We start from the raw sequence: 15,596 nt of genomic DNA on the forward strand, positions 1-15,596 counted from the left end.
CAGGCCAAAGTCTGCCCTCTGGAAGTTCATGATAGCAGTTTTGCTGACCCTCATTTTACTGTTTTTACTACGGTTTTAAACTAAGATAAACCAACAGACCTATATTGAACCTCAGGTAAATCTAAAGGCACTTCGAACTCAAGGTGCTGATCATAAAAAGAAAGATGAGGTAGTAGATACATGAAATAGAGTAGAGAAGCGAGTAGTTCTAGATATTACCCTAAACCTTTTGACACAGAACACATCTCAGGAAGCAACTACTGCCAGGAAGCAGCCTAACTTTTTCTCAGCCTCTCACAAGTGGTCTGACTCTTTTTTTCTCAAGTTAAGAGTATGCAGATAGGTATTTATTCTGTAGTAATTAAACACATTAAATTTACATAGCTTGCAACTTTTACAGTTATGCCTTTATGCTTGCATCCAGTACCAACTCTAAATGTGAAAAACAAAGCATGAATCGGGCTAGCACCTCACTACATTCATTGTTGTAAACCCAGTTCATTGAACAGATGATAAACAATTTTTCTCTTTGAGACCCGTGACATTGACTTGAACATTTAAATTGCGTGTAATCAGCATTAAAAGTAATTTTAAACCCATTATGCATCCTTCCACCATAAGGGTTCTTAACAGCATCTGTCCCTCCCTCCGGCTCCTAGCCACTTAAATAACTTTGTTATCTATAATTTCGGTCTATTTTTGTTCTACTCCAAAGTCATTCTAGCCCTTTCCCCCAGGAAGGGCCAATATTTTTCTTTATGTTTTTGACAGAGAAAAAACAGCATTCATAATGGTTTTCAATAACCTCTTCCTGGACTAAGTTATACAATTTGTGCTTAACCTTCTTTTTCTATGCTTGTTTGATACCATCTGCAAATACCACATCACACACAGGCAAGAACCAGTTGGGATGCAGTCTTCTGACTCACTGTAGCAAAATTTCAAAGAACTGTTAAACTGCAACTACTGCATTTCCCTTCCCCCTCTGAATTTCTAGATTACCATCAAATGTAGATACAAATAGTTCAATGCTAGCCTTTTTAATGAACAGAACCCAGGCCATTTTTATTTAAGAAACTGCTTCTAACAGACTATTCCATGTAAAAACCCTCCAAAGAAAAAGAAGTGGTATTTGATTTATAACATACCATGCATTCCCTAGTTTTGCAACTTTCATAGGTGGCGGTGGTATGGTTATTAGTGTAGTAGGCTCTGTGCTGGTAGTTACTGATCCATTATCTTTTGCTGCCAGGGCAATCATTTTCCTTTGTTTCTGAGAAAGCTTGATTCCATGAGACACCATTCTGCTGTGAATTGATATTGCAGAGAGAGAAGATGTAAGATCAGTGTCCTTTGAGATGACTGGCCTTTAGTCTTGCAAATTCAACTGAGAAATACTTCTTTCCTAGTCCAAAATACTTTGCCTAGAGTACCAAAAAAGAGTATAGGTGGGGGGAAGGAGTTGGATGGCTGGGGAGCAAAAGAAGGATCAATGAATATCAAGAGTGACAGAAAGAAAAACATCATGAAACAATTCTTCACATAGATGTCTACAAATGAAAACATGCAGAGTAGGAATCAAGCCTCCGAAAGAGATGGACTACCACCAGATGAAGACTATTTTCTAATTTTGTGACTTTTCAGACTGTCAGAAGCTTAGCTCCCTTAAACCAAAAATATGCATGCATAAGAAACGTATACAACACAATATAGTCATTTTTAATATTCATAATAGTTTGTTTCCTCAGTTACTCGGATTCTTCAGTCTTGGCTGTTTTGTTCACAGCTTCTGAGTTTATCTAGCCAGAGATAGGGCAGTGGTCCTGGAGCCTAGTAAAGGGTTGCTGCATTCTTTACAAGATTGCTACACTTCAAAGGTCATGAAAATCATCTCCAGTTCTCTTCTACATGTCGTCAGTTAAGAAACATCAGGCTTAATCCACTGCCTCCTGAAAATGTACGTTTATCTCCCTGTCTCTTTGGGATGCTTCTCCGAGCAAGAACGGTCAATATCAATACATGGGTGCTGGGGGAGGTCAGAGAGTGTGCGACAAGAAACAAACTTCAGCATCAATTACAGTACTGGTCCACAAGTAATTTCCAAAGTGCTAGGGACAAGAATTAATTCTTTTGGGTTGAGAAATAGGAAAGCTCAGCAGAGCAGGCCACTGATTTAAGATACTAGTTTACCAGCTCTTTCTTTCACATTTCAACAGCTTTTGCAGTAGTTTACCAAACAAGACTACAGTAAAATGAAGGGATAAATTTTGCATGCTCCCAGAAAAACACCATAATGAACTGAAGTAAACAAAGCTGGTCAAAACCAAATAGGACAACTTTTCTCCTGCTTGTTTTAAACTCTGAACTGCCTGAACCACTAAGTAAATTCATAACAGCCTGGTCTATCACACTTTTCTTTTATAGATTTTGGTTTTTTACCAACCCTGAATTTGCCTTTGGCATGGTTCCACATTTCTGCATGCTTTCTTCAATTTCCATGATGGTTCTTAGATCCATAGCAGGAGGGCTGGCAGGGCTAAGTGAAAAATAAAAAGTTACCTTACAAGGCACTCATTTTTACTCACATTCCACAGTTCCAGCCTTCACTGGAATCCTCTAAATCATATATAAGATTGGTAACCGGATGTATAATTTATGTCTGTTTCCTCAATTATGGCAAACCTCAAATAGAATGTTTCTGACAAAACTTTTATAAATATATACATATTTAAGAGCACATTATAAAAATACTTTCAAGACTCATTATACTATGAAACAAAAAGATGTGAACTATGATTACTTTAAAAAAGTTAGATACCTAAATCCAGGATACTTATTTAGTAGTCAACTGCTCATGCTAAGTATTAGAGAAGCACTGCTCACAGCTCTTTCATGAAGGTTGAATTAGACCTTTCGCTGAAGAACAGGATTAAAATTATTTCATATGGCAAAGTGAACACTATTTGTGAAGTTAGAGCTCTGTACAAACACCAGTAAAATTCTCAAACTTTAGAAATCAGTTTCCTTTTCACAAGTTACCTGATTTTAAACTTGCACAGAAACAAACGTGAAGTAAATCCAGACATGTCCAAGCTTTACATAAAACTGTAAGTTAAAAACTGTGTACTTAAAGGCATCTGTAAATTATGCTGTGTTATCAAGGACAAGCTCTGAAATAAAATATAAGCAGCACTCCCTCTGCCTCTCCCTACATAAACCCAACTGCCACAGACTAACTAGTGAATTAACTAACCACTGGGAGCTCACACCAAACCCTGTTGGCACTGCTCCTCCACAGTAGTTCAACCAAATACACTACAGTATTAATCCTTTCAACATTCTACACAACAGTGCTGCCTGCTTTTTCCTCTCTGCATAGAGAGGAAAGTGTTATCCTCTCTGCATAGACTTAGGCTTGCACAAATACAGAGTGAGACAAAACACAGTTTCCTAATGGACCCTGCTCACCAAACGATACAGTTCAGAGTTGCAACTTCTAATTTCTACAGCTGTATCACCTGTATTAACAAAGCCCATCAGCCACAAACCAACAAAGCCTGGGAAAACTGTGGGAAATTATCACTATACAATCCCTAAATTCTTAAACTCTTCTCTATTCAACCTTTACTGACAACTGTCAGAGACAGCACATCAGGCAAGACAGAATAGTCTTGTCACAGTGCTGCTCCTTTTTCATATGCAGATACTGCTACAGATAAAAATTAATAATAGATTTTTTATTACTTTATCAGTTTAACCTGAGGTGTTGATTTTCACAGACAGTTTAAGTTTAAAGTCATACCTTAAAAATGTCAAAGTACAATGGTGTTTCTAATGACTTCAAGCATGGTCTAATTCTACAAAATGCTGTCAAATATTTTACAAAGTGCTAACCAAGCAGGCCTTCTAAAAAAAGATATTAGAAGTCCAGACTGGCAGCACTTAATTAAAAAAAAAAAAAAGGACCTAGCAATTGCTTTTCTCAAAGAATATTTAAATAAATGTACCAGTTTAATAAAACTATCAAAATCCTTAATTCACATGTCAAGTAATGTATGATCTTTTGAAGAGCAGATAGTTTTTTAGTCTGAATAGCATATTATTAACATTCACTACCAGGTGTGGAACAGTGATTGTAAGTTAGGTAGGCACAACTATTACTCCACCTGAAACTGGTTGCTACCCAATTGGGAGAGCTTGCAGAATTGTTTTTGGCACTGGGAATGGACTGTGGAACAGACTGTGTCAATGCTGATGATTCCCTGTATGACTTTATCTCCTTGCTAGGTTGAGAGGGTTTCATACCCTGACTGCATGCTTTGTCCTTCATCTGGAAAAAGACAGAAAAATGTTGGAATAAATATCTCACATTTTTTCATTTAGAAAAAAATTGATGTGACAAACGACTTTTCACATGTAAGTGAAAAGATTTTAAAGGATACCTCAAAAAGAGCAATAACCCAGTGAATCCCTGATCAGTCTGCTATTTGTACCTTTTTTTGCATTGTTTTGTTTCACATTTCACCCTGAATCAGTTAAGTCCAAATATGCATCTTGACAGATGGAGATGTTCACTTCTAAAGCTTTAACACTTAACATAGACACAATTCTCAAACTTATCCTCTTTGCCAGTTGTGCCTCAGTTATCCTGGACCATACTTCTGTCCAACTACAGTAGTCAAAGAACAACAGAATTTTCCTTGAGTTTTTTAGCTTCTGTTTGGTTTTGGTGGGTTTGTTTTTTTTTTTTTGAGGGGCTTCTGAACTTCAGATTTACTTTGCATTTTAAATGAAGTAGATAAAGACTTTACATAATTGTTCTTCTGGTTTGAAATTTGCTGAAAACTACAGCATATAAAAATTCTTATTACGGTACTACATGAATAAATTACTCTTAGAAGATTTAATAAGGAATACTAATTTTTATTTATCAGAAAAACAATAACGACTTAAAAGTTGTCTACTCCATTTTAAGGACAACAGCTTCTCAGAAACGCTCCAAAATACAAACTCTGTTTTTGATGGACTAGATAAACACAAACAAATAAGTTGCTAGGAACAAGAAAATCCAACCTCCATCCTCTCTGGATGAAATCCCTTTGTGAAGTCAGGAGACTGCAAGTCTCTGGGGCTACCCACTGCTGCATAACTACCTTCAGAGTCAGATGTTAAGAGTTCTGGAAGTGATTCTACAGAGTTGGTTTTATCCAGTTTCACTGAGCCTAAGAAATAAGAAGAGAGAGTAGAAATATTAAATCATGAGAGCTGGACTAAGCAATGCTTAAAAACCCCCAAAATTTATTCACTCCATGTGATGAATACAAAATAACCAGAAGTTTACCTAGTCCAGTATACTAGACTGTAATAAGTATAAGCAAATTTAAGCAAGTCTTAAGTTATAAATATTAGAATAATATTAAAATTAGAATAATATTAAAATATAGTCTTAAATATTTTTTCAGAATAAGATTACTCCCTGTTTTCTTTCTCTGTCTCACAATCTACAGTTTTAGGAAGCAACACTGACACTTTTCTGTTGAAAATGAAAGCTCCTGCCATATTTTCACTAAACTAATTTCACTAAAAGTGACTAATTTATTTTTTATATTCCAGAAGAAGAAAAAAAAAAAAAAGGAAAAAAAAAAAAGAAGAAATGTTCCCCTAATTAAAACCACAAGGGAAAGGGTGCATTAAGTTTATTTGATAAAACACGTGCTTTTACAGAATCTGAGTTTTGGGTACAAGCTTAATATGACAAACATTCTTTCAAACAAAACTTAAGAATTCACTGTTCAAATTCACTATGGTGTTCACTAGAAAATAAATAATCTTTGCCAGATTTTCTTATTGAGGTATAGAAATCATATCACATTGCATATTAAATTTTATATTGTTTTAATATCTGAAAGAAGCCTCTTTCCCACTGACCTGTAGAGGCTGCACTCTGAATAACGTCCGATAGATTATATCCTCCAGAGCTGTCAGACCGTTTTCGTGGCTTCTTTTTTGCCTTAGTTTTTGCTCTTTTGAAAAGGGCTTCCCTATTAAAAAAAAGAAAGAAACCAAACCCAAGATGGATTAAAGCCAAATAAACTGAGCCTCAGAACTATCAGTGTCAATGTCAAGGCTCTCAGTCAGCAGCAAGTGTTGTACTTCAAGCAGTAATATCTGGTCCCACCAGCTGTCACTAGCTGCTTGTTCTTGCTCTGCTTATGCACTGGCACAACTATTTAGTAAACTATTTGGGGGGAGGAAGAAAAAAATTTTTTTCTAATCTAGACCTAGTCTCTGGTCCAGTACACTGCAGAAAAACTTCTGAGACAGTGGAAGATGCTGCAGCTTCATAGGCTGGCACTGCCACCTAGGTAAGATTAAACCTGCTACACATTGCAGCAACTGACATAAAGCAAACTACATCCAAGGTTCCACTTCTTTCTCTCTTGATTTCTCAGAAATTAGTGAAGTTCAATAAACTCCACAGTTGGTCTCATTTTTCCCCAACAAAAATATTGCCACCAAGATAATACTAGTTCTATGATAAAGCAGGTATATGGTCACGTTACCAAAATGTCCTGTGTTCCTATATATGATATTAGGAAGAGTGGAATCAAATAAAAGGCATCTTTTATTTTAACAAAACTACTAGAAATTCAGAAATTATATCACAGCTCCAGTAGCCCTATTTCAAAAAGCTTCTTAGAGAAGCTTTTTGTGGAATAACCGTATAGATACTTATTCATTCATGTATCAATACTGTAATCTTACAATGTTTGGGGTTTTTTTAATCTTTTGACTGCCCTATTGCCTAAAGGCTATTGTCCAGCCTTTAAGAACACTGAAAGGCTTGAAGTCTCATACAAAATAGCCTCTCAGTTCCCTTGATTTACTAGTCCTTACCTGTACTAGCTCATTTAGCATAACTTTTCTTGACACAAGCGGTCAGGACACAATACCACAAATGAGGTCTCATCTGCAACAGTGACATCACATTTCACTATTCTGAAGCATGTTACCAAGTCATGCTATCAAATTAACTTTTCATAGTTGTGATGTCATAGCCAATTTCTACAGTTTAAAAAACTGTACCAAAAAAAGCAGTTGTAACTTTATTATTTGCATATTGTTAGTCTCACAAGACTTTTACAGATTCTAGTGCTCCCAAGCTTTCAAATGTTCAAAGACAGAATACTGGAAGTCCACAAAACCACCTGATCTACAGTTGTTTGGATCACATTTTCTAATACCTCTTAAGCACAAGTTGCTGCTTTTGTTATTCTATAGCCAGACAGTAGCCACTTCAAACTGACAGATTAAAATCTCATGCTATAAAACTTCCCATTTTGCATGACACTTCTGTTAGTATTAAGAAATGTAGACTAACACAATTTTCCAGAAGTATCTATAGTAAAGATACAGTAAAGTCTGGGGTTTTTCTCTTTTGATTTCTCCTAATTCAGTGAAGTTCAATGAACTCCACAGCTGGTCTTACACAGATACTCTCATCACATGCACAACTCCCAAACAATACTGTGAAATTTTTTTTGCTACCTTTACTCACATACTACTTACAAACTGAAAAAAGTGCTTTGCTGCAAGTTGTGTAATATTTTTAAAATACTTAAGGGAATCAAAGAACAGTCTTTGAAATCTCCATTTCTCCTATTTCTTAATATTTCAATTCTGAATCCAAAGAGAGTCAGGCACCATCCAAAAGGGGGTAAATACCATATACAGCTCACCTAGTTAAAAATGTTGCTGAAAAATAGACACTTACTGAGAATTTTGTTCTGGATTCACATCTTCCCTTAAAAAGACAAAGTTCTCCCCATCTTCAGGTTCAAAAGAACTTATGTCAGGTCCATCTGGATATGGAGTAATTACTCTCCTGACCATAGCTGGAATCTGTAGTTGTAAGAGAAACTTAGTGTAACCGCTTTTAAGTTGTATGCTAGCAAATATATCACCTCTTGTAAAAGGGCCAAACCTGACTGTCATTTAAAAGACTTTTACAGATCAAGTAATTAATTATTTAACCAGCTTATAAACTTAAGTTTATAAGTAACTTTAAGTAAAACAGAGAATTATTGTGGGAGACTCAGGATGCCTATGTTTCAGCTACCTGCAACTCCAGACAAAAAAATGCTTCAAGGTTTTGCAAACATTCATCTTTTACTACTGTACAGTTAAAGAATACTGCATTATAATGTGCCTTGGTTTCCTCCTTTTCATTAAAGTTCAACTTTCACATTATTTTTCTTACTCCTTTTAAGATCTATATGATCACCCTGAACTTTACATTGGAGAAGTCAAATTTGCTTTCTTCTCCTTTCTTCTAAGTAACAGATGCTCTTTTCCATAGGTTTTGCTTACGGTTTTTTGAAGCAACAATTGTTAATTACAGATCATTAATACATTTAATGTCTATAATTAAAGGACACAATACTGTTGCAGCAGTGGCTAGTGAATAATGAAATATGAGCTCCATGAGAGTGATAATAGCAGCTGCTAATCTTAGCTTTTGAGTCAGACATTCCACATTCAGCCTGTCATCTACAGACATTACTCATCTGTTCTCATTTTAAACCTAATCAGCTTACACTCAAGGTGTACAACTTACCATTTTCCTGTAATAAACAGAAAGATCCTTTACAACTTCATCACTTAAGACATCCAGAGTCCTAAAAAATAAATACAAACTTATCTTACCAGCTTAAAAAAAAAAAAAAAAAAAAAATCACATTAATGAAAAATTCAAATGAACGTTTCAGATGAATCTCACCTACAGGTGTAATTACATATTCATGGTGGTCACAGAGTCAGAAGGAAGAAAATGAATACAAAACATAAACTAGTCAATGCCCTTGTAAGGCAGGATCAAACCCATACCCCTTCCAGATAGCCTAACTTTACTTAAGGCCACAGCCAATATAGACCTATATAGTTAAGTTACCATGAACTGGTCACTACTTTGCCTATTTCTGCATACTTTCAAGTCTTCCTGACATGTATCTAATACTCCAAGTCTACAGAAATTCTTCTGTAAAACTCATCCACAACATCCCTTGGCATTTATGCCAAAAAATAATACTACAGCAACAAACTTTACTCAACAGAACTGTCTTGCCTGCATGAGTGGCTCTCCTTGCACAAAGCTGTCATGACTAAGTTCTATCCATCTCAGGTGTCTCAGACTAAAAGTCTTGCTACCCAGTAATGACATTTTCAGATTTTCACTAAAACGCAGATACAGTCTTAATTGTAGTAAGAATATTGCGTGTCCTTTCCAGGCGTAAGATTAAACAAATCTGAAGTCAGAATAATACTTAAGACAACATTACTAGATTTTTACTCTTTGCAAAATCAAATGCTAAAATTTTTATACTTTATAAAGATGTGAAGAGGAAAACTGGTAACATGAATGAGTTCCTGTATCTGTCATAGAAGGAGAGCAGTCGTGCAACACAGCTACGAAGTGCTGGCATTCTGAACTGGTTCAGATCTCTAATAAATTCTACAGGCAAAAGGAAGCATGACAAAAAGGGTAGGAGTGGACAGAGTGGACCAATAATAGAGATGAGGGGTTTTTTTGTTTCATTGTTTGGCGGGGGGTGTGGGGGGTGTTAAGTCTTTGCTAGAAAGGAAGATCAATCAGTGCTGATAAGGCTTGCTCTGAGAGGATGATATGTACTCTGGAAGCAACTTGAAGCCATGTCCAAAAGCATCAAGAGGAGGAAGGCCAGAGCACATCTTCAACTTCTTAGAACCCTAGTTGAATCATTGGGGAAAGCAAGGGTAATTAATTTGTTCAGCCCTCATTACAGACAGTTAAAACAAAGAGACTACCAGAAGGCAGGCCCATCATCTTTGGAAAATTCACGAGCTGTAATGAACCTACTTAAAATGAATTCAATTTGCATAGTAACTACCATGTTAAAAGAAAAAAAAAAGAAGAAAAAAAACCAACAGAAAGCTACAGCAGTTTTTTGCATATTCAAAAACAATTTTAAAAACCTGAAAAAAATTAGGCCTAATGTCAAAGCCCACTGAATTCAAGAGAGGTTTCTCCCCTTAATTCAGGCTCTTCCTGCCAGATTGTAACATAGGGTTTTTTATTATAGAACTGGTACACTATGTACAGATATTTAGAAGTTTCGCTCTTCCTGTTTGGCAAGAATGAGCCTCCCGTTAAACTTGCAGCATTCACTTGCATTTTAATATTTAACTGCTCCTATTAGTTCTTCCAACTCTTTTGCCTTTTTGGGATGTTTGAATTTAACAGCTAGTACATGAACATATGTGCATTCCTCCTTACCTCGCTTCAAGCAAAGCTGCCATATTGAGTCCTATGAACTGCAAGCAGGATAGTTTTAACTGTTCAGCATTATACATTGCTGAGAACTCCAACAGCTCAGCAGCATTCTTTAAAGTAACTGCAAAGAAGAAACACAAGAAACTAAATTGGATAACATGCTGCAGTATCATGCAGCAGTTTTTAAGACTTACTGCACAGTGTGATCTAGTTATTGAAATGTATCATATATTTCTCCATTCCTAGAAAAAATGCTAATATTCAAGTGGCCATAAACTACAGCAAGCTGCACATAGCTTTGTAGCAGCTTGAATGTTAACGGCTGCTTCATAAAAACAGAGAGGCCCTACCTACAAACCTATCAGTTTCAATATACTGAAACTCAGCAGTCCAAAACACAGGGGAAAAAGTAAGTCAAAAATAGCAAGTTTTGTATACAGCGTAAACAGCTCTTAAAGCTCCAAATGTTCCTTCAGCAGGGAGAAAGAAAAAAAGAAGAGGGGGATGAAGGGGGAAGGGGGGGCGGGAAGGAGGGAGAGAGAGAGAGAGAAATGGAAGTCACTAAGAAATGCCAAGCAGAAATTGTATTCTGACTTCTTGTATGAAGCTAAGCAACGACACTTAGTGTTTTCTAGAAGAGACAGATCTTCAGAGCCATACAGAAACAGCATTGTGTCAAACGAGCAACAGCAGAACTAGTGGAACTAAATACAAGGACAGAAATAGAAACACAGAATTCATTTTATCATGTTTTAAAGACAAGAAGTTTTAATTCAATGAAATAAAGGTTTTACAAAAGTTTTATGTATTTGTTGTAGTGGTTTTGACGTTTTTTGGCTTTTTACTTTTTATTTTTTACCTTTTTTTTTTCTTTTATTAAAGAGCATGAGATGAAGACAATGATGCATAGGAAACAGAAGACTATGCTAACCTAGAACATCACCCAGACTGAAGAAGCAAGTATTAACAGCTATGCAGCGAACAGTAAAAGGTAATCAGAGCAAGGGAACATAAGCAAATAATTCTGTGCTGAAATAGGCAACAACATTAATATCTCAAAAAAGCATTTTTTATTCTCTAACCCTTTATAATATAAGTGGAAGAACTCACGTTTTTCTGCAATGGCTACTTCACAGATTTCTTTAAGTCTGGATATAAGAAGTTGGTCTGCTACCACAAGAACATTACATATGAATTCCACATTTTGAGAATCTGGAAAACAAAGAATCATGTAAACACTGTGGGCAAGTCAAAAGCAACTTTAACACATACAGCTTCAATGAGATTTTACCAAAGGACAAATGTAACGGCTTTGCAAATTTTGATGGGATTTTCACAGCACAAGGAATAGCTTAAAAGAGCACAAACAGTCACTATTTTGAAGCAGAGAAGGATGAAAAAGGAAAACTGCAGTTTGACAAATTAAAGAAAAGGTACAAAAAGGCTTGGGGTACAGCATTCACCTCAAAATCTAAAGCAAGAGTCACAAAACTTTGTATTTTCTACATAAAACTTCCATGCGACCATATTAGGTATTGAATTTCTATTTTAAGAATGTAAGAATTGCAGGAGCTACAGGTGAATTGAAAATATATTAATGGCACCTTTTATCACAAGAGCTTCATCTGTATACAGGTAATCTACAATAATCTGTAGTATATCAGAATGGATTGGCATTTCCAGAGCTGAACAACAGGAAGCCTAAAAGGCAAAAGGATTTAAAAAAATAGACAAAAAAAGTAAAAGAAGCTGATTACTTAGAACAAAATACACAATTAAGACAGAAATTACATTTATCAAATTACTCAGATTGAGGGTCACATTTTCAAAGTTAAAACAAAAATTATTTAAGCATTTGCAAAGAATCTGTTCAAGTTCTTCAATTAAGAATTGATTGTAGCAGAGCAATTAAAATCTGCCCAAACTTCTCAATAAATATCCATGAAACAGCTCAGTTTGAGCATCTTCTCTAACAATCTTCCTTGATTATATTACTTCACCCACAATTGTTTAGAAGTAGAACTACAGGAATCCCCCATGCAAGTACTGAATTGCTTTCCTTTCAAGGTAAAAGTTCTAGTGAAATCTCAAATTCCCATGCAAGAATAAAATGAAAGTAGCCATTACTGTTAATCCCTCGGAAAATAAGGTCCTCAGCAAACCCTCCATTTGAAGAACTATCTTAACCCTTAAGGCAAAGCTTTTGTATGAGTAAACATCAGCCATTAAACCATGTAATTGTCACCATTCAAGTTTATGAAACATCCCTGCTTAAAAACTGGTTTATTTCAGGTGGTACTACAGTAAAGTTTTGTACTAAAAGATTTCTTTTGCTTCAGAATGCGTTACTGGTATTGACATATTTCCCATCTGAAGTTTAAAAATCTCTTACAGACATTAAGATTTTTATACACCATCTAGAGCACTTGATTCACAAAATATTTACTTACAAAATTAGTATAGTTTACTTATGAAATAATAGATAATTTATGAACTACATACAACTGATACAGAAATCAACGATACAAACAGACATTCAACACTTGAAAAAAATTAATACATCAATCACTTGTCTCACAGTGTTTTGGATATGTTTCCTCAGCACAGTAACTTAGAGGACAGGTAAATTTCTGTTATACAGCAGAAGAGAACTGCCAGCACTTTGCCAGGTTCTTAAATTTACATATTGCCACGTAACTATTAAAGTTGAGAAAACTCTCGCACGCTGCTTCAGCTTTCAGTCTCTGAAAAATGCTTCTCCTTTCCTCTCTTTCAACAAGCATTATCAACAGTATTCAGATACTTAAACAGAGACATTTAGTGAAATTACGATGTCCAGGAACATCCAGGGCATCGACACACAGATATCAGATAGGAACCAAGACAAATAAAAGATCTACACCTTTTGAAGCAGCAGCTGGTGACTAAGTGGAATAGTCCTTGACATCCTCGATTTCATTCACAGTAAAAGTCAGCTAAAGATCTTACACATTGACTCTCAATTCTGCTGTATCTTTCACTCACTACATATGAAAAGCTATTCCATACTGCATACTATCTAAATTGTAAGATCTTTTACAGAAAGAAAATGAAAATTCATCCAAAGCACTATTCCGTAAGAACAGTCCAGCAGCTTTTATAAATCCATGAACTAGCTCTAGTTAGAATAAACCTCTAAAACAAAAGTAATACTTTAATTTCCTTTGATACACATTACTACATTTATTATTCTCATTTAATACACAACCTCAATAGTACAAATATAGAGTAACCAAAAATATGATTTTTTTTTTTTTCCCTTGCAAATAGGATCCAAGAATTCAGTCTTTCCTTTTCCCCAGTATTTAGGGTACGTTATTCTAGGAAAAACTGAAAAGCTGTCACTTACTTGATGCAACAAAACATTCTACCCACACATACTTATTGGCAAGCTTACCTCAATCCAAGAGCTGCTTAACATGCTGTGAAAATAATCTGTAAAGAAAGGCATTTCAGTTCAAGATGCAATAAAATTTCAGTTAAAAAAGACAATATGACTTATATATTTTTATATATATATATAAATATATATAAATACACACACATACCAAGTCTTGCACAAAGTACACACTTATGACACGGGAATTCCTTTCCATCTAAAGATTTCAGGGTCACATCGCAGAGGTACGAACTAGAAGATATGTAATAGGATCAGAACCGTGACTATTCAGAAGAGCTACAAGTTTTAAACTCTACAAATAAATGCTTACTTTAGCAAGTTAGGATTTATCCTTTAAACTAAAACACACCTGAACTTTAATAATATAAAATGAACCTAAAAGTACTGGCACGACAGTTTCAAGAAATTTTTTGTTCAAAGTTGAGCTCTCAAAATTCCATCTGAAGTATTTCCTTCAAAACATGGTCAATTACCTGATATTACACGGTCAAAACTGCTATGACCAAATTAATTATGGCTAAATTTAGTCAATCTTAAATGGTCTATATTAAGTTAGTTATTCTTTTACGCTAGTAGCTACTATAAGCTTTGACAATGCATTTTAAGAGTGGAGTAATCCAAATTCTATGAAAAAGTTACTTTTATGCAATGTAGCTTTTACTACACAAGTAGACTGTTCAAGCCTTTGAGTATAAATAGCCCAATCGCACCAATGGAATTAAAAAACAAACATCATTGATAAAACCATAAGGAATTTTTATATTGAAATATATTCCAGAGATTTTCTTAATAACAAAAATATTATATATTTGCTTATTTCCAATCCATGTAGTCTTATTGTCATAGCAAGCATATTTGCAAAAGTCAAACTGCTTTTGACTGGATTACATTTCTTCTGGCATTAGTATTCTATGACACATTTAATCCACAGAACACATTAATGTACACAAAAAGCAAGCAAAAATATACCATACATAATCTATCCCAGATTCCCAAGTCCTAGATCAGTCTATAAGCATCTACAGAGAACTACCAAACATGAGTCACTGTGAAAGAGACAAGTATGCACCAGAAATTAAAATACAGCTGATCAACCTTAGCCTAAACTTAACAGATAAAGAGATGTCATAAGAGGAAGATGGTGGGGGTAGGGGAAGTTTGATTTTGAAAGTTTACCATTTCTTCTGATTTAATTTTGGTTTGTTCCCATTCTTCTTGCTGACAACATTAATTTTTCCATTTTCTAACCTGACTCCATCCAACCTGCAAACCATTAACATTAACAGTAAGTAATATAGTTAGTATACAGTTCAAGCCATTAAGAAGAAGAGTTTCACAAAGTAGCAGCACTTCATTGGGCTCATATTGTGAAAAGGATCAAAATCATCCATCACAGACAACTAGAAAGGGCCAGTCGTTACTTGAAAGTCTTCACTGCAGACGTAAAACGTAACTGACATTATTCCCACATCTTAGCTATCTTATTATCTTAGATGAAAGCCATACTGCTATACTTGTGTCCAACAGCACAAGGTCAAAAATCTAAGAGTTATATATACCACTACCAATCAGTTATCTGAGCAAAGACAGTGGTTTGGAAGAGATGAATGTTTCACCACAGGCTTCTTCGCACCCTAATACATCAAGGAGGTTTGCGAATGGGATGGTAAAGACACAGGAGCGCTGCTGGTGGATTACAAAGTAATAGACTTTCAAAGGGAAAGTGCTTAAACATGGAAATTTTACTTGGGAACTCAGTTTTAGCAGCAGCTTCACATCTTTGTTGATTAATTTTTAATGTTTACAAAAACCACAGTGAAGAAAACTGCCCTGAAAAAGCTCTTTCCC

The 15,596-nt window shown here is 35.3% G+C and overlaps 1 protein-coding gene across 1 annotated transcript in view; it reads right to left on the bottom strand.

The window, feature by feature from the left end:
* Nucleotides 1-1,148: 1,148 nt before the first annotated feature.
* IBTK (inhibitor of Bruton agammaglobulinemia tyrosine kinase) overlaps nucleotides 1,149-15,596 on the bottom strand; it is a gene marked incomplete at its 3' end in the record, with an annotated part of 32,984 nt that continues 18,536 nt past the window's right edge. Inside the window, exons 12-24 of the mRNA XM_010294454.1 lie at nucleotides 14,925-15,011; nucleotides 13,897-13,979; nucleotides 13,746-13,783; nucleotides 11,914-12,010; nucleotides 11,420-11,521; nucleotides 10,313-10,430; nucleotides 8,618-8,678; nucleotides 7,775-7,902; nucleotides 5,929-6,041; nucleotides 5,074-5,222; nucleotides 4,167-4,330; nucleotides 2,444-2,536; nucleotides 1,149-1,307 (exon numbers count right to left, since the gene is read on the bottom strand). Coding sequence (XP_010292756.1) covers nucleotides 1,149-1,307; nucleotides 2,444-2,536; nucleotides 4,167-4,330; nucleotides 5,074-5,222; nucleotides 5,929-6,041; nucleotides 7,775-7,902; nucleotides 8,618-8,678; nucleotides 10,313-10,430; nucleotides 11,420-11,521; nucleotides 11,914-12,010; nucleotides 13,746-13,783; nucleotides 13,897-13,979; nucleotides 14,925-15,011 — 1,392 coding nt within the window. The remainder of the gene's footprint in view (nucleotides 1,308-2,443; nucleotides 2,537-4,166; nucleotides 4,331-5,073; nucleotides 5,223-5,928; nucleotides 6,042-7,774; nucleotides 7,903-8,617; nucleotides 8,679-10,312; nucleotides 10,431-11,419; nucleotides 11,522-11,913; nucleotides 12,011-13,745; nucleotides 13,784-13,896; nucleotides 13,980-14,924; nucleotides 15,012-15,596) is intronic.

Source organism: Phaethon lepturus, unplaced genomic scaffold (assembly GCF_000687285.1).
Source record: "Phaethon lepturus isolate BGI_N335 unplaced genomic scaffold, ASM68728v1 scaffold16989, whole genome shotgun sequence".
NCBI classification, from domain to species: domain Eukaryota; kingdom Metazoa; phylum Chordata; class Aves; order Phaethontiformes; family Phaethontidae; genus Phaethon; species Phaethon lepturus.